Raw genomic sequence first — 22,894 nt, 5'->3', positions numbered from 1 at the left:
CTCACCAGTGGTGCCACTACTTGGGACACAGCCTTAAAAATGGAAACGTCCATTAGTTGGCAAAATTGATCATCAATGGGGAAATATTTGACATCTTCTTCCTCAAAGTGATCCCCATATTCCTCCGTTTTGTCAGTGGTAGAAGGTTGGAATGTTTGCAGTGGTTAATTGGTCTGTGGAATCCCAGGTTCCAATACAAATGGCTGAGAAGACCTTGGGATCAGCACTCCCAGTTCTATTAATATGGAACTGAAAACCGCCTGGGTGAGTCCCAATAGCCCAATATATGTCTTACCCGCCGAGTGGGTGTTATGCTTCAAGTGGCAGCTCTCTCACATAAAAAAGACCAGACTTCACCCCGGCAGATTAATCTTCCCCGTATGCACACATGCAGCCAGACGCGCTTCAACGCTGCAGAGATCAGGTGAAAGTGACGCGCTCGCCCCTGGAAGGGGAAGACGCGAGGAGCACATTTGTAGTCTATGCAGGGGCCCCCTAGCTGTCAGATGATCGTGCCACGCGGAGAGCCTGACACACTTCAAAGCGACCACGAAGGAGTGTGAATCATTTCCATGATCACGTGGACAAATAGACTGGGCACAAATAATATGGTGGCAATACCTTTAGAGATGTGTCTACGTGCAGCAAAGGCAAAACAATCATAAAGTAGAGAATAATTAGTGTATGACACAGAGCAAGATAAAGGCACACATATGAGGCTGATGGAGCAGCAAAGAAAGAGGAGGATAGAGCATCTACACGGACTGTTGAAGGACTGATGTTGCTTTGATTGGAGGATTTGTTTTGTTTTACTCCCATTGACTGATGGGAAATGTAGTTTGTTGTTGTTACATAATTTGAATAGCTGCTGGTGAATTAAAAAAGGAAATTTAAGCCTCACCTCCGGTCCTGACATAGAATCTAAATGCTTGACTGGCTACGTCCATTGAGAAACATCTACTGCCGGTCGGAAATGGCCTTCATTAATGAGCTGTTGTCTACAGGATAACATTTATAAAAGGTCTAACAGTATTAATGGCATTTAATGTTTCCAATTATTTCTGATGAGCGTTAGATTGTAACTTATTCCACGTGTCTCTTGAACTCAAGTAAAGGCATCTTGCACAATTACCATACTAAGGAACATGGTACAGTAACTAGTACAATGTTCTGTAATCTGCTGGACTGCCCTGGACTCTGATGGCATATTATGCGCAGTACAGACCGAGTGTAATAGGCATTTGTATTTTGGGATTTTCTGGCCCTACAGAAGAGGCCACAGATGTCTGTTCAGTCCCTTCCATAATACCACAGATGTCTGAGCAGTCTCTTCTGTACTCAGGGCTTAATTTGAAAAAAACATAAATGACAGGGTCCTCGTCAGGAGGCCACTTCCACTTCCACTGCTGATTGCCGTTGTCAGCACTGCCAATTGCAGTCACAACATAACTAATCATCATACTCCTGCAAGTGTTGCAGTTCTGACCGTTCCAGGCCCCAGGAGCTATTAGAATGGCTTTAGTGGCAGGTGTGTGTCATATTTAATGTATATTGAATTAATAACCAACTTTTGTTAGGCTCGTCTGTAAATTAGATAAACAGTACCACCATATGACAGACTGTCATAAGTGCTGGTGTGGACAAGTAAGTGCCAGAGCAGAGCACTGAAACCAGTGGCTCAAATTAAGCACTGTCTGTAATGCCAAAAATGTCTGTGCAGTCTCTTATGTAATACCACAGTTGTTTGTGGAGCCTCTCCTACAAATATCCACTGGACACACATTTATTGCCTGTGTGATGCGAGTTCATTATAAAATATGTGCTCGCTGTCTCTGATTCCATCATATCACCTGACCAGGTTGTTAAGATCCGTAGAACTCAACTTAGTGGTGATCCCACGCTTTAAGAGGACAAGATAGGAAGGAAGGTCTTTCCGCGTATTAGCACCGTCTCTTTGGAAATAATTCCAGATCATTTAGGGACAGTGTCCAATCAAGTTAGCTTTATGAAACAGCTGAAGACTTGGCTGAGAAGCCCTTCTTAGGGCAGCCATGCATGTTATCAATCTTTATCACAAAACATAACGTAACATGTAAGTAGGTGCACCCCATTACAAGTATGTAAATGCCTTTGCCCATGTCCCTGCACACACGTGTGTGCCACACAAGAGTTGTGCACATTTAGTGCCTCTCCCCCTGATTGCCCTCAGGGAGTCTTCACCCCTCCCTCTCCAAGGGAATTCAGGGGTGCCCTATGCAAATAAGGACAGTGTGAGAGGTGCCATTCTGTCAGTATTTTCACCGGGTCATCTTCTCACTGCCTAACCACTTGGGGAGACAGGTAGATGCCACGAAGATGAGGGTAAACTGTGATTGCTCCAACACATGTGGGGACACTCAGGGCGTCTCTCAGGGGAAATGGGCCCATCTGCAAAGAAACGTGGAGCTGTTGAATAATGCGGCTGTGTTTAGAATCTTCGATGTGCAGTTTATGTGCTTGCATGCTGAAATGACTGAGAGCCCATCATTACAAAATTCAAAGTTAATCATCTTTCAATTTTCTTAAAAGTGAGGTTTATTGTAAAATTACTTATGGCAGGGCAAATGTATGTCCCATGAGAATTATACCTTGTGAACCAGGCGGCACTTGCTTTTACATCTAGGAAAGAGCCACTCTTTACAACTGGCGTGTCATTTAACAGGCGAAATACTCACTCCCGTCTGTCATTTATTGAATGAATAGGATACAACTTTAGCAAAAGACACACAATTGATACTGGGGTGAATGTATGACATTGTTCTGCATTCTGTCCATCAACTGTTGTTTTTGCATTTGTCACCCCGAGTGGGAAGGGTATGCCCAGACGTGGGTCCCGTGCTCTCCATGCCACTGGAATCAAGCTATCCTGGCTGAAGAGGGGTGAAACCCCGAAACCGGTCCTAGGATGCTTGTTTCCAGTCCAGGGAGGACCTGGCTTGGCAGTTCGGGCTGGACTGTTCCCATGAGGCACAGGGTCAAGACTGATTTGCATATGGCTGGGTTCAAACTGGAATGGCATGGTGAGCAAAAAAACGATGGATGTAGGCCCAGATCTCTGTACTGGGGTGAATGTATGACATTGTTCTGCATTCTGTCCATCAACTGTTGTTTTTGCATTTGTCACCCCGAGTGGGATGGGTATGCTCAGACGTGAGTCCCGTGCTCTCCTTGCCACTGGAATCAAGCTTTCCTGGCTGAAGAGGGGTGAAACCCTGAAATTGGTCCTAGGATGCTTGTTTCCAGTCCACAGAGGACCTGGCTTGGCAGTTCAGGCTGGACTGTTCCCATGAGGAACAGGGTCAAGACTGATTTGCATATGGCTGGGTTCAAACTGGAATGGCATGGTGAGCAAAAAAACGATGGATGTAGGCCCAGATCTCTGTACTGGGGTGAATGTATGACATTGTTCTGCATTCTGTCCATCAACTGTTGTTTTTGCATTTGTCACCCCGAGTGGGATGGGTATGCTCAGACGTGAGTCCCGTGCTCTCCTTGCCACTGGAATCAAGCTTTCCTGGCTGAAGAGGGGTGAAACCCTGAAATTGGTCCTAGGATGCTTGTTTCCAGTCCACAGAGGACCTGGCTTGGCAGTTCAGGCTGGACTGTTCCCATGAGGAACAGGGTCAAGACTGATTTGCATATGGCTGTATTCAAACTGGAATGGCATGGTGAGCAAAAAAAATGGATTTAGGCCCAGATCTCAGTACTGGGGTGAATGTATGACATTGTTCTGCATTCTGTCCATCAACTGTAGCTTTTGCATAGGATACAACTTTTGGCACAATTCTGAGATCAGACACTCCTTCCTTTACACCAATCAGACAAGCAGCTATTTATTTCCCTAAACCTATGTGGTGTGGTCTGACCAAGTGCAAGGATATTTGCAGCCCTTGGCCGTGCTACATATTTAAGCTCACTACCCCCCGCCAGCAATGATGCCATATTTATTGCTTATAGAAGCAATCTGCCCCCTCCCTTTTTCAGTTGTCATCAAGATTTGGGGGATTGGAGGAGAAAGGGAATGATCCAGTGTCAATTTTTTATTAACTATATCAGCGTTATTATTAGGGGTGGGCGGAATATCTTGTTCCGCCTGTGGAATTGTCCACTCCACATTACTCATGTAACATGGACTTCTGCCCAAATTTCGTCAATTGCTGCGGTGGAATTTTTTCACTTGTGCTGCTCTAGAATGGTAAATTGGCAAGCACAAGTGAGATTTGGCATCCTCTAGCGTGCTTTCCAGTCGCCAGGAGGACATCCGGCAAGATTTTTCTAACTTGGGCGGTCGCAGTGAGAAGTGTGCCCCTAGAGTAGAAAATCTACTTGGGCGGCAGCAAAATCAACTTGAGTAGCTGCTCTCCCTGGCCCACCACGTGGTGACATGAGTGCTGATTTATCAGCGCGGAATCCGTTACTGGCTCTAAATCACAGCTGGTGTAGTGTCCAGAATTCCACAGGATCAAATTCTGCAGGTTCTGCCTACTCCTAGTTATTAACAACAGATTCGCCAGGAAGGGAGCTGCTAAAATGACATATCTCTCCCAACCTCCAACCAGCAGGTCTGCCAGGATCATGAATATGGTTATATGTCGGAACACAGAGTAGAAAATATTGTTGGGCTAAAATATTGTGAAGTAAATATCGAGAACCAAAATATCATGAAGGTACATACAGTTCAGTTCAAAAAGCTTTACTCGGTATGTAAAATACAACCATATAAGCAAAACAAGACACATAAAATACATAACATCCAAAAATATCTTATACACTGAACTTGACAGAAGACAATATGTAAACATTGTTAAAGTGCATAATGCTTCCTTGAACAGTTCAGAATTAAACTTAATTTATCAACGAAACATATTCATTATATTTTTAGCAAAGTGCACGTTCCATGTAAGTATCTAGTATGTGCAGATGTGCAAAAGATGCAAAGCATAGAAACAGAGCCAGAAATACGTTGTTCGGAATTCATTTAAACTACAAAATGCATTAAAAAAGTCTGGGCGATACCTAAATGTGCAAAATACATAACAAGGTTTAACTAATCAACACAGACTATGGACTTCCTTATATTTATGCATTTAAGCACATAGGATGCCACAAAAAAACAGGTATCAGGACTTTCCAGAGTTGTTAAAAACTTCATTGCTGATTTGGTAGAACGTATCTTGTGTTTTAAAAGGATAGGTTTTAGATAAAATTTCCTAAAATGACAATAAAATTTACAGAACAATAAAAAATGACAGCAGCTTTGTTTTGAAATGTTATCACAAGGACACAGCATACTAGATTTGATCTTCATATCCGGGAATGAGACTAAGTGATGCACAATCCCTAGCCTTAAGCGGGTTAGGACAAATCTGTGGGAGTTATAAGTCACAGTCGTGAGATATGTCTGAAAACCTCTACTTAAATCCAAATCAAGGTAAGCAGCAACAGTTGTTAAGTTACTGGACTGGTTCTCTCTAGCAGCATTCTTATGTGCCAGAAACCTCAATTTTATGTCTTTCTTGGGTATTAGTGCAGCTGCTTCAGGGTTCAGACGAATGTTACAATCAAACAGAAGATCAAACCAGTAGTAAATATAACTCAGCCACGGTATCCGAGGCAAATTATCAAGATTCAAACAATCCTTGATGATTGTCTGTGTAAATACTGTCTCAGTTTTAGACCAAATAGAGCGCCAAAGTAACAATGGGCGTAGAGCAGCTAGGTCCATGATAAAGTCGATACCGGCTTCCATATGAGTTAAGATATTGGGAACTGAGGAGGGGGCACATAGCAGTTTCTTCAAAAACTTATTTTCATCATTCTGTAAACTAATAACAGGATGGTGTCCCCATACTCCTGCCCCATATAAGGCAGATGAAATACACCTAGCTTTATAAATGGCCAGTATGTCTTTCATTCTCCTTTGCCCTAATTTGGCCGCGAATCTAAAAATACTACTGGTATTTCTATTCATCTTTAACCTCACATTCTCGTCCTCATTAGTCCATTTCCCATCCTTGGAGAAAGTTATCCCCAAATAACAGAAACTGTTGACCGGTTGTATTTTAACTTTATCAATAAAGAAGGAAGAATTAGATTTCACCCTCTTTCCACAGGTCATAACAAAAGTCTTGGTCTTATTGATAATCAGTTTCCTATCTTTGGTAAATAACACAAATCTATCTATTAGGCGTTGTAGGCCATTCTGTGTTTGTGATAAAAGAACCGCATCATCTGCGTATAATAAAATCGGAGTAACGCTTCCATCAATCACAGGGGCGTCTGAAGGCAATTTACTTAAAATCGAATCAATTTAATTTATAAATAGTGAAAATAAAAACGGAGCCAAGACGCACCCCTGGCGAATACCTCTTGCGACTTTAAAAAAGGGCGTACATTCTCCCATAGGACCATAGCGTACTTTGCATGAAAGTCCGGAGTATAACCGGGCCAGAAAGTATACACACTCTTTAGGGGCGCCTAGATCTAACAGGGTGTCCCATAAGATGTTGTGATCTACAAGATCAAAGGCGCTGCTTAGGTCTGCGAAACAGAGGAACAGATTGCCATCCTTAGCAACAGTGTATTTATGTATAAGGAGGTCTAAATTAACACACTGCTCCAGCGTCCCCAGACCTTTCCTGAATCCGTATTGTGCCTTTGAAATGATCGAATTGTCCTTGGCCCAAGTCTCAAGTCTATTTAGAATTATTCTGCTCATAATTTTTATAGATGCGTCTAGTAGTGAAATGGGACGATAATTACTTGCCTCAGACCTGGAGCCCTTCTTAAAAAGGGGAATGATTATAGACTGGCCCCAGGAAATTGGCATCTGTCCCTCCACTGTTGCATTAAATAACCTGGTCAGAATGGGGGCCCACAAATGAATCTCGGACTTATATAAATCCAGCGGGACCCCATCCGGGCCAGGCGCCTTGCCACCTTTGCTGTTACTTAGACCCTCATAGACCTCATCCAGGCCAATAGCCAGGGGCAATCTTGGCCAGGTAAACTCATTATCCTGATGGGAATCTAAAATTAACCTATCCGGGTTAAAAATGTTTAAAAAATGATGCATCCATGATTTACAGTCAACGTGAGAAGTTATTTCAGGCACTATATCATTTTTTAAAAAAGGACTGTTTATAGTGTGCCAATATAATTTACTATCATTTGTTTCGGCCGCAAAGCTGAGATTATTCCAGGCCTCCTCTTGGAGAGCTTTTTTCCTCTTAATGAGTGATGTTTTATAAACAGCACGACAATTTTTAATTATTATACAGTTTCGAGGTTTAGAGCTCAACGCTTGTTTTAAGGCATGGAGAGCCTGAGTACAGCTTGTATCAAACCAACCGGTCTTGATTTCTTTTTTCCCCTTATATGGTTTTGTGAGTAGATTGTCAATTGTTTCATTAATTGTACACAGGTGGTCAAGTACAACATGTGGATGTACCTCATCGCCAATACAATAATTTACTTCCATGTTGCATTTTCTTAAGACCTCCTCCAATAATTCATGTGGGACAACCGTTGTCCATTTAATCCTAAACCCATTAGGTCTTACTGCCTCGATGTTATTGATACAATTGTTGGCATCCATGTTTTTGTGACCCCAACTATGCATTGATAAAGAGATACTGTTGTGATCACTTAAAATTTGCTCGTTGACATACAAGTTGGAATATGCACAATCGTTAGACAGTAAAATGTGGTCAATATATGAGTTAGCTCCTCTACCAGTAAAAGTTGGACAGTTTTCATTAGTATTATTTTTCGTACAACTTAACATATCCAAGTCAAACTTAGCTAGCATCATATTTAGGGCGGTACCATACGCACAATGTGGGAAATGTAAACAATCGTTTTCCTCCGTATTACCGGATTCCCTTCTTAAACCACATAAGTTACTCGTGGCAAAAGGACAAGGACTTATATTAAAGTCACCCACCCAAAGGACAATCGACTGATGGCCTGAAACGGCCTGTGTCCTCACAATTTCTTTTTCTAGCTGGATCAGAATTTTACCTCTGTCAGCAGTGAATACATTATAATAAAAATGTATCAGCAACAAATCTTTCCCTGTATCAAACTCTAGACGTAATACCTGAGAATAGACATCCACTGAAACACAACTTTTGGTTTTGCAGGAGTTTAGTTTAGTAGATATTAAAATCAAGAGACCACCTTTGGCTCTTCCAGCGGTCGAACTCACTGCATTCAAACTGTGTGCTGAATATCCCTCAATAAAAATAGGTTCCTCGCACTAAGTCTCCTGAAGACATATTATATCATACCCTATATTAATAAAATCCCTCCAGAAAGGGGAATCTAATTTCCTTTTCAAACCTGCAATATTCCACGTAACAACGCGGTAACCTGTATTGGAATCACAGTTTGCCACTGTACAATCGTTTACTCGTTCTACAAGGCAGGGTTCTGAAATTAAAAGGGAGTCTGCGACGGAGGGCAAGGTTACAGTCTTTGTCCGTTTAGTTCCTATGCTCACCATAACAGCATCCACTTTATTAGTTTCAAATTGAGAGGGCGAAAAAGCAGTCGCTGCTATATTGGACTGCTCACTGGTAGCTTGTTTGTCGTTCGACTTCCTGATGTTATTAAACAGTCAGTCGTTTTCCTCCAATGAGGACAAGGCAGAATATCGATTAAAAAGGGGGAGGGTGTAATCCCTCTGCCTGCTAAATGGCTCATTTCCGGGAATATCCCCTCTATTACAATGCATCGGGACTCTCGGTAGCAAGTTAGGAGGGTAACCAACCCACCCTTTAGTTAAACCAGGGTCATAATGCTCATCCTGTTGATGCCGTGGTAGTTGCTGGCAATTCAAATAACTATAAAAATAACCCAGAGGTTTAGCAGAGACTGAATTAACTTGGTTGGGTAAGGAGGCGGCTTTTAGGAGGACAGTTGCCACATGCTGTGGGTATCTAAAATTAACTATAATACAGTCCCCTCTGGTGGTTTTCCTGCCTTCCCCTATCCAGCCAACTCTGCAGGTAGACAAGATATCTTTAGAAAATGCCAGCGGAAAACCACAGTTTTTGTTGAGCCAGGCAAGTGAAATGTTTTTTAGAGAATCGTGAGTTTCCTGCCTGGAATTAAGCATACTGGAGTCGACCTCAGGGACATTAATCAAAACCACTGCGTAAGGTTCGCACTGTGGTGGGAGATTAACGATATGATTTCTCTTGTGATTAGTAAACCCAACATCTCCCTCAGCTACAGGCTTCTGTTCATTCTGTGGGCGTGTGCATGCAGGGAAAGCTGTGCCTGATGAAGTGGCTAAAGGGGAAGAGGAAGGTACTGATGTTGCAGTGGATGGTACATTTACAGGCCGACTTAACTGGCTGCTGCCCCCGGGTTCACAGAGGCTCCCTTACTGTAAATACCAAACGTAGGTCCCAAGGCACTATCTATTGAATTATGAACCCCAAGGGCCGGAGCGGCCGGTTTGGGGGTTATCAAGGAAGAAGGTCGATTTTCATAAGAGGCCAAGAGACCCTTTAAACAGTCTACTTCTGCAGAGACTGAATTTAACTTTACCAGCAAGGGGCTAATTAAGGCCTCCAGTTTTGACTCAATGATAGATACCAGATGTCCTATTGAGGCTGTATGAAGGAAAACCCCCTCAGCTTTATCATTAGTCCCCAGTATATCTTTTAACGAATCTGGTGTAACCACCCTGCTTGGTTGGATTGTACCCTGCTTTTTAGACTTGTGAGACACCACCCTCTTCACTGGTGCTTTCCTGCACGCCCGCACTTTCCTCAGCATAGGAGAAGGAGTTAGGGTGGTTTTGGAACAGGATGCTGTAGTCTGTGGGGGGGAAGAGTCATTTAAGGAGATAGGCTCGTCAATGCTTTCAACATTAACCACATCAGGGGGTACATCGACAATCACCTCTACAGTCTCAATGACAGTATTACCCCTACAACTTTCTAAAATAGATGTTTCAGTATTAAGTGCTAATGTGTCCGCTAAAGGTACTTCAAGGCTTGATCTGCCCAATGAGAGTCTCCGTTCTTTGTTGATCTTATTTACGACTTTTACCAAATAATTATCCATAGTCCTCTTTTCTCCTGTACCAGGTTGGTTAGTAGACTTGGACTTCGACATCATGACGTTAAATACAATAACCTGTAAAACAGGTATATGCGTGGAACTGAACACTTACGAGTCCGTAGATAATCAAAGATCCGTGGCCATGCCCTGCCTCTTCCTGCCCCGGACGGCCACAGACGGCCCGCCCTCTGCCCGGGCTCAGCCCGGCGTCGCCCGCGCGCGTCCCGCGACGCGGAGGCTGCGTCGCTCTTTTGAGCGCCTCGTGGCGCGAACGGGACGTCTGCGGGTCCGGTGGCGCTTGGGCTGCTGGGAAATGTAGTTTTCCTGTTCTTTCCCCACTCTGCTGCCGCTGATGTAGGTGGCGGCGGCGAGGGACTGCAGGACAGCAGAGGTAGGTCACCAACAGGACGCTCCACTGAAGGGTAAATTGCACAAGGAGACCCGCTCCACCGAGGCTGCGTCGCTCTTTTGAGCGCCTCGTGGCGCGAACAAGACGTCCGCGGGTCCGGTGGCGCTTGGGCTGCTGGGAAATGTAGTTTTCCTGTTCTTTCCCCACTCTGCGGCCGCTGATGTAGGTGGCGGCGGCGAGGGACTGCAGGACAGCAGAGGTAGGTCACCAACAGGACGCTCCACTGAAGGGTAAATTGCACAAGGAGAAGTGTGCCCCTAGAGTAGAAAATCTACTTGGGCGGCAGCAAAATCAACTTGAGTAGCTGCTCTCCCTGGCCCACCACGTGGTGACATGAGTGCTGATTTATCAGCGCGGAATCCGTTACTGGCTCTAAATCACAGCTGGTGTAGTGTCCAGAATTCCACAGGATCAAATTGGGGAACAACCTTTACAACGCAACTTTTACAACGCACTACCTTTACAACGCATTTTTTACAATGCATAATCCATTACAACGCATGACATTACAACGCATGACACTACAACGCATCTTTAAAAACTACCTTTACAACGCATTCCATTACAACGCATACTACCATTACAACGCATACCATTACAAAGCATAATATTACACTACACTATCCAACACTTACCCTACTGTTGCACCCCCTGGAGTTAGAATAGTAATTTTTACCCCTATACTATCCAACACTTACCCTACTGTTGCACCCCCTGGAGTTAGAATAGTAATTTTTACCCCTATACTATCCAACACTTACCCTACTGTTGCACCCCCTGGAGTTAGAATAGTAATTTTTACCCCTATACTATCCAACACTTACCCTACTGTTGCACCCCCTGGAGTTAGAATAGTAATTTGTACCCCTATACTATCCAACACTTACCCTACTGTTGCACCCCCTGGAGTTAGAATAGTAATTTTTACCCCTATACTATCCAACACTTACCCTACTGATGCACCCCCTGGAGTTAGAATAGTAATTTTTACCCCTATACTATCCAACACTTACCCCACTGTTGCACCCCCTGGAGTTAGAATAGTAATTTTTACCCCTATACTATCCAACACTTACCCTACTGTTGCACCCCCTGGAGTTAGAATAGTAATTTTTACCCCTATACTATCCAACACTTACCCTACTGTTGCACCCCCTGGAGTTAGAAAAGTAACTTTTACCCCTATACTATCCAACACTTACCCTACTGTTGCACCCCCTGGAGTTAGAATAGTAATTTTTACCCCTATACTATCCAACACTTACCCTACTGTTGCACCCCCTGGAGTTAGAATAGTAATTTTTACCCCTATACTATCCAACACTTACCCTACTGTTGCACCCCCTGGAGTTAGAATAGTAATTTTTACCCCTATACTATCCAACACTTACCCTACTGTTGCACCCCCTGGAGTTAGAATAGTAATTTTTACCCCTATACTATCCAACACTTACCCTACTGTTGCACCCCCTGGAGTTAGAAAAGTAACTTTTACCCCTATACTATCCAACACTTACCCTACTGTTGCACCCCCTGGAGTTAGAATAGTAATTTTTACCCCTATACTATCCAACACTTACCCTACTGTTGCACCCCCTGGAGTTAGAATAGTAATTTTTACCCATATACTATCCATCACTTACCCTACTGTTGCACCCCCTGGAGTTAGAAAAGTAACTTTTACCCCTATACTATCTAATACTTACCTTAAATGCAATTTAATATTATGCGTTGTAATGGTATGCGTTGTAAAGGTAGTATGCGTTGTAATGGAAATGCGTTGTAAAGGTAGTTTTTAAAAATGCGTTGTAGTGTCATGCGTTGTAATGTCATGCGTTGTAATGGATTATGCGTTGTAAAAAATGCGTTGTAAGTGCATGCGTTGTAAAAGTGTGCGTTGTAACGTCATACATCCGATCAAATTCTGCAGGTTCTGCCTACTCCTAGTTATTAACAACAGATTCGCCAGGAAGGGAGCTGCTAAAATGACGTATCTCTCCCAACCTCCAACCAGCAGGTCTGCCAGGATCATGAATATGGTTATATGTCGGAACACAGAGTAGAAAATATTGTTGGGCTAAAATATTGTGAAGTAAATATCGAGAACCAAAATATCATGAAGGTACATACATATAGACAAATATAAATGTACTATTCTTAACTTTCCATATACGTATTTTGGAGATATATGTATCGTCAATGAACATATATGTGATGCTAAGTATATTGAACCTATAGCTATCTACATATATTCTCACCTTCATTATATTTTGGTTCTTGATACTTAGACCTCGATATTTTGTCGCCAAGATATTTTGTACTCTATATTCTCCTTGAAAACCATAACACATGCACACAATGCAGTCTACGTTTTTGAGAGGCAGACAGACTGTATAGTACCACCACTGGAGTACTGTCTGAAGTTCATATTTAGGCAAAAACGTCCTAATCGAGGAAGTTCCAGTTGTGAATAGAAAACACTGTATTACTAGAGAAGAAATATCTGCCCTTCCTACGCAGTAACATAGATGAAACAGTAAATGCCAATACTCCTGTGGTTTGAAACAACCATTTGGAGCACCATTTGCCCCATCTGTTATGAGTAAGTGCTGCTCCATTAGCCATGGGCACACATCTATTTACCAACGGTTTGAAAGCAGCTAGCTTCATGTGCCTGGCTCTAGCGCCTAACACATTAAAAGATGCACCGCTACCACATGTATACAAACATTGTATGCTGAGGAATTGGGCATTCACTCACACGCACAGACACTCACTCGACCAATCACTTCTGCTTACTTTTCAGGGCCTTAATTGCCAAATATCTCAATCCCACCAGTTTCCTTGTTTACTTGTTTACTGCTACAGGTTCAGTTCAATTCCTGTTCTTGGCCATGTGTAGTTTTATTCTTTTTTAGCACATTTTATTGCAGTCACTTGTCCATGAAGCACTGTAGAAGCATTGCTGAGTGATTCAAAGCAATGTGTGCACAGTCTCAGATTCAGCCCCCACACCCTTTCATTATGTAATTTTATTTTTTTACACCTTCACCTCTGAATTTAACTACCATGTGCTTCCACTCCAAAAACAGTGGGACAACAGAGAAAGAAGCAGTGAATCAGAGATAATGATTTTAACATTTGGCTTCATTGCCAATGCACTGAGCCTCTCTCCCAAACACATACTTAGAGGTAAAGAAAGGTGATGTTCTTTTTTCAATGTAATCATTCAAGTGTAAATATCACTGCATAGGAAATAAATCCACTATCTGAACGGAGCTCCCATACCTCAGTTCATAGCCCAGAGGCTAACCCTGGGCATTGTGGGCGTAGCGGGGGTGCGCGGAGTTCCATGGAGTTCCAAACAAACACAGTGAAACTCCGCTCCGCCAAGCCACCCACCTCCACCCCCTCTATTAACAAGCAAGTAAACATTAATTAAGAATACATTTAAAAACACTTACCTCTGTACTGCGGCGTCCCTGGGCTGCCCTCCTCCTCTTCCTCGCCATATCAGTAACCTTGAGAAAACTGCGCATGCTATGCATGATATGGCGAGGAAGAGGAGGAGGGCAGCCCAGGGACGCCGCAGTACAGAGGTAAGTGGTTTTAAATTAATTTTTAATTAATGTGAGTTACTTGTTAGTAGAGGGGGTGGAGGGGGGGCTGGCCAACTCCGCTCCGCTGTGGAGTGTGCGTTCTGCGGAGAAGGCAAATCTCCACACACTCCGTGGCGGAGGGGAGGTCTCTGCCCGGGGTTACCAGAGGCCAGTTGTGGTGAAGCTTGTTATGTCAGTATTGCCTTTAGATGTTTTGGGCCTATTTAGAAGCGCATAAAAGAGTTTGTAAAAAAGCACAACAGAAGTACTACTTTTCTTACTTTAAGATGTCTTTGAGAATAGACCTAAAGTATATAACTCCCTAATATTAAAAGTGCAGTGAATGTGTACAGTGCTTTCTATTAGTACTAATTGTATATGAATGCTCCCTGAATATTCATATTTTAAACCGAATTCAGATGTTTTGAGGCCAAATCACAAATGCATGCAGGAGTACGTCAGATGGTCCTAAAGGAGTAGTTCTTTACATGCTCCAAAATGCCTTTATAAATAACCCCCAATGATGCGATTCTTTCTCCCCTTTGTGTTCTGATGTCCGTGTTGGTAAGCAGTGGTGTACCCAGCAGCTTTCCTTTTGTTAGGTAAATTGATCTTCCTTTGACTAATCTTCCCTTCTGGTGTTGTTATTTCTCCCATGGCTTCAGATTCACACCCACAAAAATTCCCAAAGTAAAATACGAATTAACAGAGTCTCCAATCCCGGCAAGAGTGGACTCCCCGCCTCCAATGCCAGTAAGTTATTACTGTACAATGTTAACTGTAATATGTCTGTTGTGTACGCTTCGGATATAAAGGGGGATACTTACAAGCCCCTTGCGTGACTTTAGCGCTGCAGTTGCGTCACTTTTTTGACACAACAGCGGCACAAACAATGCAGCCTATTTACAACGTGATGCATCTAGGGAGATGCATCACGTTGTAAAGCCCTGTGTCACATTATACCTGCGTCAGGTATAATGTATGCAGGGGGGGCGTTCCCACGCAGGAAGGCCTTGTAAAAGTGACTCAGTGATATCCACAAGATTTCACTGTGCCACTTTTAGGACGCTACTGCGTCAAAACCTTACGCCTGCTTCAAGCAGGCGTAAGTAGTGACGCAGTGTAGTGGGAATAGGCCTCAACACGCATTGCTGGAGTTGCGTCGTGCTTGCGACACAAATCCAGCAATGCGTGACTTTTTCGCCAACAGATGCGTCAGAATTTCTGACGCATCTGTCAATCCTTGCGCCATAGTGCGCCGTATTGTAAATATGGCGCATCTATGGTGGCGCAAGGGTCTTCTAAGGGTGGCGCAGGGAAAGTGACGCATCTGTACAGCGTCACTTTCTTGTAAATCTGCCCCAAAGTCTTCATTTTACAATATTTTCCAGTCATTTTTGTACAGCCAACCTCAGTGCATCTAGTCAATGAAATCACGGATTTTTTTTAAATAAATGGTATTAACGCCAAGATGTACTTTTTCACGTCAATTTGTACTTTGAGCCCTATAATACCCCTTATTTTATTTGTCTTTCACACCTCATATGTAAAAATGGCAGTCAATTCGGGTGTCATTTGGGATAAGGACGTTTTAGAGTTGTATTAGATAAGTGGTGCAGGTTGGTTATTTTAATTGCATAAGTTTAAACAAATGCCAATGTGTACATTGAAAGGCACAGTAAACTCCGACCAATTGCAAATTTATTGTGGCAAAGCTCCTAGCGTTAGACAGAGTACCAGGGGATTAGATTCCAACGTGAACAAAATGGTGCAGTTCGTGTACTCTTTCAGCTAAACATGATGACATCTCTCCGGTTATTCACTATTTGCATTGACTTCCCATGTCTAAGAAAATGACTTTCATGCTCTTTTGATTGATATTTAAGGGGACAATCCACAAAAGTATTTACGAGTACAAGAAGTAGAACTAGAGGGGGACTCTTTTACATACTTTAACATGACTTTCTGAATCGGCCTGGAATGTCCAACTCCCTATTAGTCAGAGTGTAGGGAGGGCACAGTCCTTTCTGTTTATACTAATTGTATAAGAAGAGCCCCAGAATATTCCCATTTTATTCCCATGCTAACAGTTTTGGGCCAATTCACAAAGGCACGTAAGAGCACATAACAGAGTACTACAGGAGTACTAATTCATGTGCTCCAAAATGACTTTGTGGAAAGGTTGCTATGTGTGCATGTAGTTCCTCTGAGAAAACCTTGTTTATGCTCCAAATTGGACAACTTGACACAGAGTTCCAACAATAGGGCTTTTTTTCTATGTCACAAAATCCACATTTCAATAGGACAAGAGAGATTCTCTGTTCTGGTCCCCATGCAATGGAATATGCTTCATCTAAAATATTGTATCTTTTCATAAAATGACATAAATCTTTTTTTCCTAGGCGTGGACCAATTTGTTGCAAATATATAGCCTCCATCAATTGTTGTTTGGTCATTACACATGCCTACTATCTATTTTCAGTGGTATCGTATATAAATAACATAAAATAAAATAAAACGAATACCTATAGGACCCAAGCATATGTGAGGAGGAATGTTGTGAAGCAACTCTTAACATATTGAGTAGCAAGATATATCTACTAAGCTTTTCCGATCTCAAACTGGAATAAAGGACAAACGTTTTTGTGTATGTTACGTATATCAGAAAGATATCAGAAGGCATATTCCTTTCACTTAAAGTATAATATCTCAGGTCAGTGAGCTGTGGGGGGGGTGAAGATCTACCCATAAATGGGGGGGGGGGCAGTTAGCATCATGACCGCCTCGAGTCTGACATTCTGTAGCTGAATTGTGTTTAAAAACCCCAGAAGGATGCTAAGGAGATCAACAACAAAACTCATTGACAGGTAATCTATAAAGTATGGACAGGTGGCTGCTCCAGGGTAAATGAATAAAGTTCCACAGAGTATATTTACATCTCCTCCAGGAGTCAGGGTAGTTTCTATGGTATGATATTTTAGCTTTTGTATAGTACATACATAGGATTATACTCTTGAATATTGAATACAAGAATATTGTAGCACACTAATATTGTGGACCAAATAATGTAAGGTGAGCACAGTGATGAAAGTAAAGATTTACTATTCTTAACTTCACATTTATGTACCTTCAATATATATCTCTTTAAGAGCACAGCATAATGACCCCTATAGGAGAATCTGCCATAATAGTGATCTACTGGGCTATTTCATATGTTTTGGGAACTCCAGAGAAGCATGACCAATGGGAATTATAATCTATGTTATTGTAATATTCTGTGTGTGAAGCTTCCCACCTCTTAAAGAACACCAATCTTAGGGGTCGATTAGGATGGCGGTCAGAAAAGCATTCCGACTGCCGTGGTTGTTAGCGGAAAATTACCGTCCGCAGGTACCGCGTCCAAACCGGCGGTCAGATTAGGATGCACTGCCTGAAACATCCTACCACGGCGGTCGGATTTCACGATACACTGCTGGTAACGTCCAGAAAAGCTGAAAATCCATCCGCGGTGGTCGGAATTGCTGCGGTAAGACCCAAAACCGCTGTTTGCCCAGCAGTCAGGAATGCGTGGAGGTGGATTTTCGCTATCCACAGTAGTGCTTCCGCCGTCCCCGAATGGCCTGATTCTCCACTGCAAAGTGATGGGCTGTTTGAGGCATCGTGATTTGTCTGGCGGTCGTAACCGCATTCCGCACAGCGGTCCCTCTCTATTGGCTCTGTACGGCACCGGTGCGGAAGGAGATTTCTGGTGGATCCCGGAACTCCGCAGCAGACGGGAAATGGGCTAACGCGGACTTGCAAACCCATCCTCGGGAGCCATATAATGAAGTTCTAGATCCTAATCAAGAGAGTTTAGTGTCTTGTTCTCCTAATTTGATATATGGAGACTCTCTCACTTTGCTCTCACTAGCACAGACTAGTGGGGTTCCCACTAAGCGGCGGCCTGGTTCTGGTCCTGATCCTGGCCCTATCATTGTGAGCCCAGGGTCTCCATTAAATGAGGACTTAATCGGGGCTAGTGGAAACGCCGATATCAGAAAGTAGAAGGTCAATAAATCTGCTACCAGTTCTGATGAACATTTGGATACTGCAGAGTCAGGCCGTGGTATTACTAACGGAACTTCTGAGGGCTGGAGGATTCAGAAAGGAAAAACTCATAAACAAGGCAGGTCTGGGAAAGGTGGCAGAGGATGGGGGGGCACGAGTGGGGCAAATACCAAGGCTCATCTAACAGAGACACTGGAGCGGCTGAAAGGGGCAGTTAGTAATACAAAATCAAGTCTAGAGCTGAGCCCCCTTCGGAAATGGGTATCTACAAAGGGGGAAGTTAGATCAATTGTCTCTCGGCTATCTAATTCAGGAATTCCTGCCCCTCCTCCTGTCACAACTAAAACTACTCCGATTTTAAATGATCAATCAGACCCTGTCCCAGCCGTCCTTTCCTCTGACACATCTAAGAGTGAGATAGTTATGGAGTTAGACGGTCAATTTCTTGATAATGTGGCAGTAGTAGATAGTCCTCAGGATGGGTTTCAGATCCGTTCTCGGGAATCGGGTCATGATGCTGATACTACAATAGTAGCCAATGGTCAAATCGCTATTCCTGCTCATTTTTGTTTATCTAGAGACTTACCAGACTCAGGGGCTGCAGGGACCACCGGGGTGGAGAAATGCCTTGAAGAATTCCCTCACGACAAAATCTCTGAGAAGGAGCCATCTCTATCCGGGATTATGCAAGCACTCAAGATCCAGGGATTTGAAGCCCAGCAACACTAACAACAAGTCAGGGCTTATAATGCCGAAATTAAAAAATCACTGGCCGAGGTTACTAGTAAAGTATCTCATCTAACTGTAGAGGTCTCTGATCTTCAAGACAGGGTGGCTGCTGTAGAGGAGGATATTTCTCTTACTATGACACAGGTTGGCATACATGAGTCGCAGTTGACTACTATCCAATTGAAACTAGAAGACCTTGAGAACCGCCAGAGGCGTATGAACTTGGGGATTTTTGGGATCCCGGAAGGTAGCGAAGGGACTGATCCACGAGCATTTATTGTTGGTCTCCTTCAAAAGGCATTTCCAGACTTAGCGGACTGGGATATGGATACTCAAGTCCAAAGAGCACATAGGCTACCACTTTTTCTCCCACGAGACACTCAATCCAAAAGAAATTTTGCAAGGACTATCCTAGTTTTTTTGGGTAATTTCTTGTTAAGGCAGGCCATTTTTTTTAAGGCTCGTCCAACAGCCCCTGTAAAAGTGGGTTCTTTTTCTATATTTGTACGCTCTGACCTCTCAAAACCCACTATGGAAAGGCGGTGGCTTTTACTGCAACTTATGGACCCCCTCAAAGTTATTTGTTCTCAGGTTATATTACAGGAATCTGCCCGTTTGAAAGTCATCAAAGATGGTCATACTCATTTTATTTTCACGGAGCAGGATGCAAGAAAAGCTCTTCATAATTGGCAAACTGTAATAAAGGACTGAGTGATGTTCATTTGTGTTGTATTTGTTGTTATTCTTCCATGACGACGTTTGTATTATTTCTTACTATTCTCTAAGGCTTTAGAGCTGTCTCTCTTCTGTGGATAAATAAACTGTTCTAGGACAGGTTAGGGGGTGGGTGGGAGTGGTGGTCCTCAGCTGGGCGGTGGGCGTGTGGTGTTCTCCTTTTGCTGTCATTCAGGACAGCTCAGTTAAGGGGTTGATTCCTTTCCATGGAAACTGGGTGGGAGTTGTTTTTGGGTGGGGTGGGGGGTGGGAAGAGTCTGCAGGTTGGGTAGGGAGAAGGGGGGGAAAAATGGTCACAATACACTAAGTAAAATATTAAAATATTGGTTGCGAACTCATTTTGTCAGCCTGTCTACAGTTGGATCTAATAATTGTGGAATTAAGACGAACCTATTTTATGTTAAGTAGTAAATTTAAAATCATGAGTTGGATTGTATGTGGTCTGAATCAAGCTAATAAAAGAAGACTTGTCGCGGAGGAGTTGAAGGTTTTCAAACCAGACATGATCGGCCTCGTGGAAACACACGTGGCTTACAAAGATAGAAACTATCTTAATTAGGCTATGATTTAATTATTTGTACATCACAGGCCGTATCTATTCGTGGGGTAGCATTATTGAAAGCTAAGTGCTCTGTGTTTAAAATCTCAAGGACCCTGGCTGACCCCAATGGGAGATGGGTGATAGCTCAGATATCTGTTTCTAATCGTATAATGACAATCTGTACAATATATGGCCCGAATAATGATTCCCCTGATACTTTTACTTTCCTTAGTTCGGAATTATTAAATTGGTCTGGGGACCTTGTAGTGATGGGTGACTTAAACTGCATATTGGATAAGAAAGCCGACACTACAAACACTAAAATTAGGAATAGAATGAGCCGAGTGAGGTTAGCAATTCAAGATTTGCTCTATTTACATCAGTTGGAGGATGCTTGGAGAGTGCTTTATCCTACACAGCCAGGTTTTACCTATTTCTCACATCTGCATAAACATTACTCGCGGATAGATATGATCCTTGTTAAATATAGTATTTTGGAGAACTCCAGTATGGTAGTATGTCCAAAGATCACTTCGGACCATAATCCCATAATGCTTACGTTAGCTTCGGGAAATGATGAGGGTGCTAAGACTAGAGATTTTTCATTTCCAAAACATTTGCTTAATAACTCAGACTATATAGTATTTATGCAAGGTGCCCTAAAGGAATACCTCGTCAATAATTTACACTCTGCATCTCTGGCAATTGTCTGGGATTGCCTGAAGGCATATGTAAGGGGGGCTACACTACAATACATAGTCAAACAAAATCGGTCCTATCTTAATTTGATGGATAGTGACTACATGAAATATATGGAGTTAGAACAGCAACTTGCCCAATCGATTATTCTCAAAGATGCTGAGGAACATCGAATATATTTACAGGTCGTGGATATGAGAGTAAAGCTCGGCAGAAGACTTAAAGAAAAAGTGGGAAACGACTTTATTAAGTTTAAAACTAGACAGTACGAGTACAGTGAACGGGTTGGACGAGTACTGGCCCATCAGTTAGCAGATCAAAAAGCCAAGGCTCTACATAAAAAGAGTTATTGGGCTAAATGGTAATATTTTCTCAAAACCGCAAGAGATAGTGGAACAATTTTGCTTATTTTACACTGAATTATATAGAGAAACAACGAGTTCTAACATACAGTTAGCTACCACTTACAAACAGGAGAGTGATTCGCCTGTTTTGGACTCGTTTCAGATGTCAAGCTTAGAGAGAAATGCTGATCTTGCAGAGCTCAATCTCGCAATCGGAGCATTGCCTACGGGCAAAGCAGTTGGGGAAGATACTTTACCACTAGAATTTTATAAAATATTTAGGGATCTTTTAGTTCCAATTCTGCTCACATTGATTAATGGCATACTTATGGGTGGGGATTCTTCCCCCTCTTGGAATAAAACTAATATTGTTGTATTTCCCAAAAAAGACAAGCCGCCTGACAACCTCGGTTCATATAGACCGATATCTTTAATTAATTCAGATGCTAAAATTTTTTCTAAACTCCTAGCATCCCGTCTTGCACCTTTGATGCATTATCTAGTATCTGAGGAACAACACGGCTTTATTCCTGGTAGGGATACTGTTGCGCATATTAACATGGCTATAGTAGCATTTGACGTCGCAAACCAGTTGAATCAACAGATTGGGATGATTATGTTGGATGCCGAGAAGGCCTTTGACCGGGTGGCCTGGGGCTCCTTGTGGTGCACGATGGGCTCTTTCGGCCTCGGTCGGAGGTTCATCTCGGCTATTCAAAAACTATATTACAAACCTACTGCTACGATTAAGTACAGTGGGCTCGTCTCGTCCGTGTTTAGTATTTCTCGTGGTACACGGCAAGGGTGTCCGCTTTCTCCTTTATTATTTGCATTATATATTGAGCCCTTTATTAAACATCTACTCCATAATTTGTCTATATCACCGGTTATATTTAATGGTATTTCTTTGAAAATTACCGCATATGCGGACGATATTGCTGTTTTTTCCACAACGCCAGTGGAAACTATTTCTGAATTAACTCAAGAAGCGCAGCGTTTTGGGTCTTTCTCTGGATACAAATTGAATTTAAATAAGACGCAGTCTATCCTAAACTATACTTTGACATCTGCCCCATCTTCACTAGGTATTACAACTTCGGCTAGGTATCTGGGGGTCTGTCTAAGTGCCTGCACAAATGATATATTCGATCTAAACTATACACCGCTTTTGAAAAAGGTGAATAATGATCTGCGTAGGTGGCAAAAGCTCCCGCTGACTATTATTGGGAGGTGCAATATAGTAAAGATGAATATACTTCCTAAATTTCTTTATCTTTTTCGCGCCATCCCTTTAAGGATCCCGGTGTTCTTTTTCAAGCGTTTAGACAGCGCTGTCGGAAGTTTTATTTGGAACTATCGGAGAGCAAGACGGGCGCTCAGATACATTAAGCTGTCTTTTAAGCAGGGAGGTTTTAAACTTCCAGACTTCAGAACCTACTTTTGGGCTGCCTTCATTAGCCGAATTCAGTCGTTAGTTAAGGGACCTGATGTGAGGAAACCTTGGTTATCGTACCAGTTGGCATTTGGTTCAAGTACTGGCTTCTTGCTTCAGTCTATGTCAGATCCTAACTATTACAAAAGAGTCCGATTTAAGACTATCCGGCATATTTTTCATATTTGGCAAGATATTTGTAAAAAGTTCAATCTTTCAGATTGGCACGAATATACCTATCTT

The 22,894-nt window shown here is 42.7% G+C and overlaps 1 protein-coding gene across 3 annotated transcripts in view; it reads left to right on the top strand.

The window, feature by feature from the left end:
- The window catches only part of LOC146865898 (kelch domain-containing protein 10-like), a 603,680-nt gene that overhangs the window by 375,342 nt on the left and 205,444 nt on the right, over window positions 1-22,894 (top strand). For all 3 annotated transcript variants that reach the window (XM_085640780.1, XM_085640782.1, XM_085640781.1), the window contains one exon: window positions 14,790-14,877. In XM_085640780.1, the coding sequence (XP_085496906.1) occupies window positions 14,790-14,877 (88 nt within the window). The remainder of the gene's footprint in view (window positions 1-14,789; window positions 14,878-22,894) is intronic.

This window comes from Triturus cristatus, chromosome 2_1 (assembly GCF_964204655.1).
Source record: "Triturus cristatus chromosome 2_1, aTriCri1.1, whole genome shotgun sequence".
Classification (NCBI taxonomy): Eukaryota; Metazoa; Chordata; class Amphibia; order Caudata; family Salamandridae; genus Triturus; species Triturus cristatus.
This window is presented reverse-complemented; position numbering and strand designations above follow the sequence as displayed.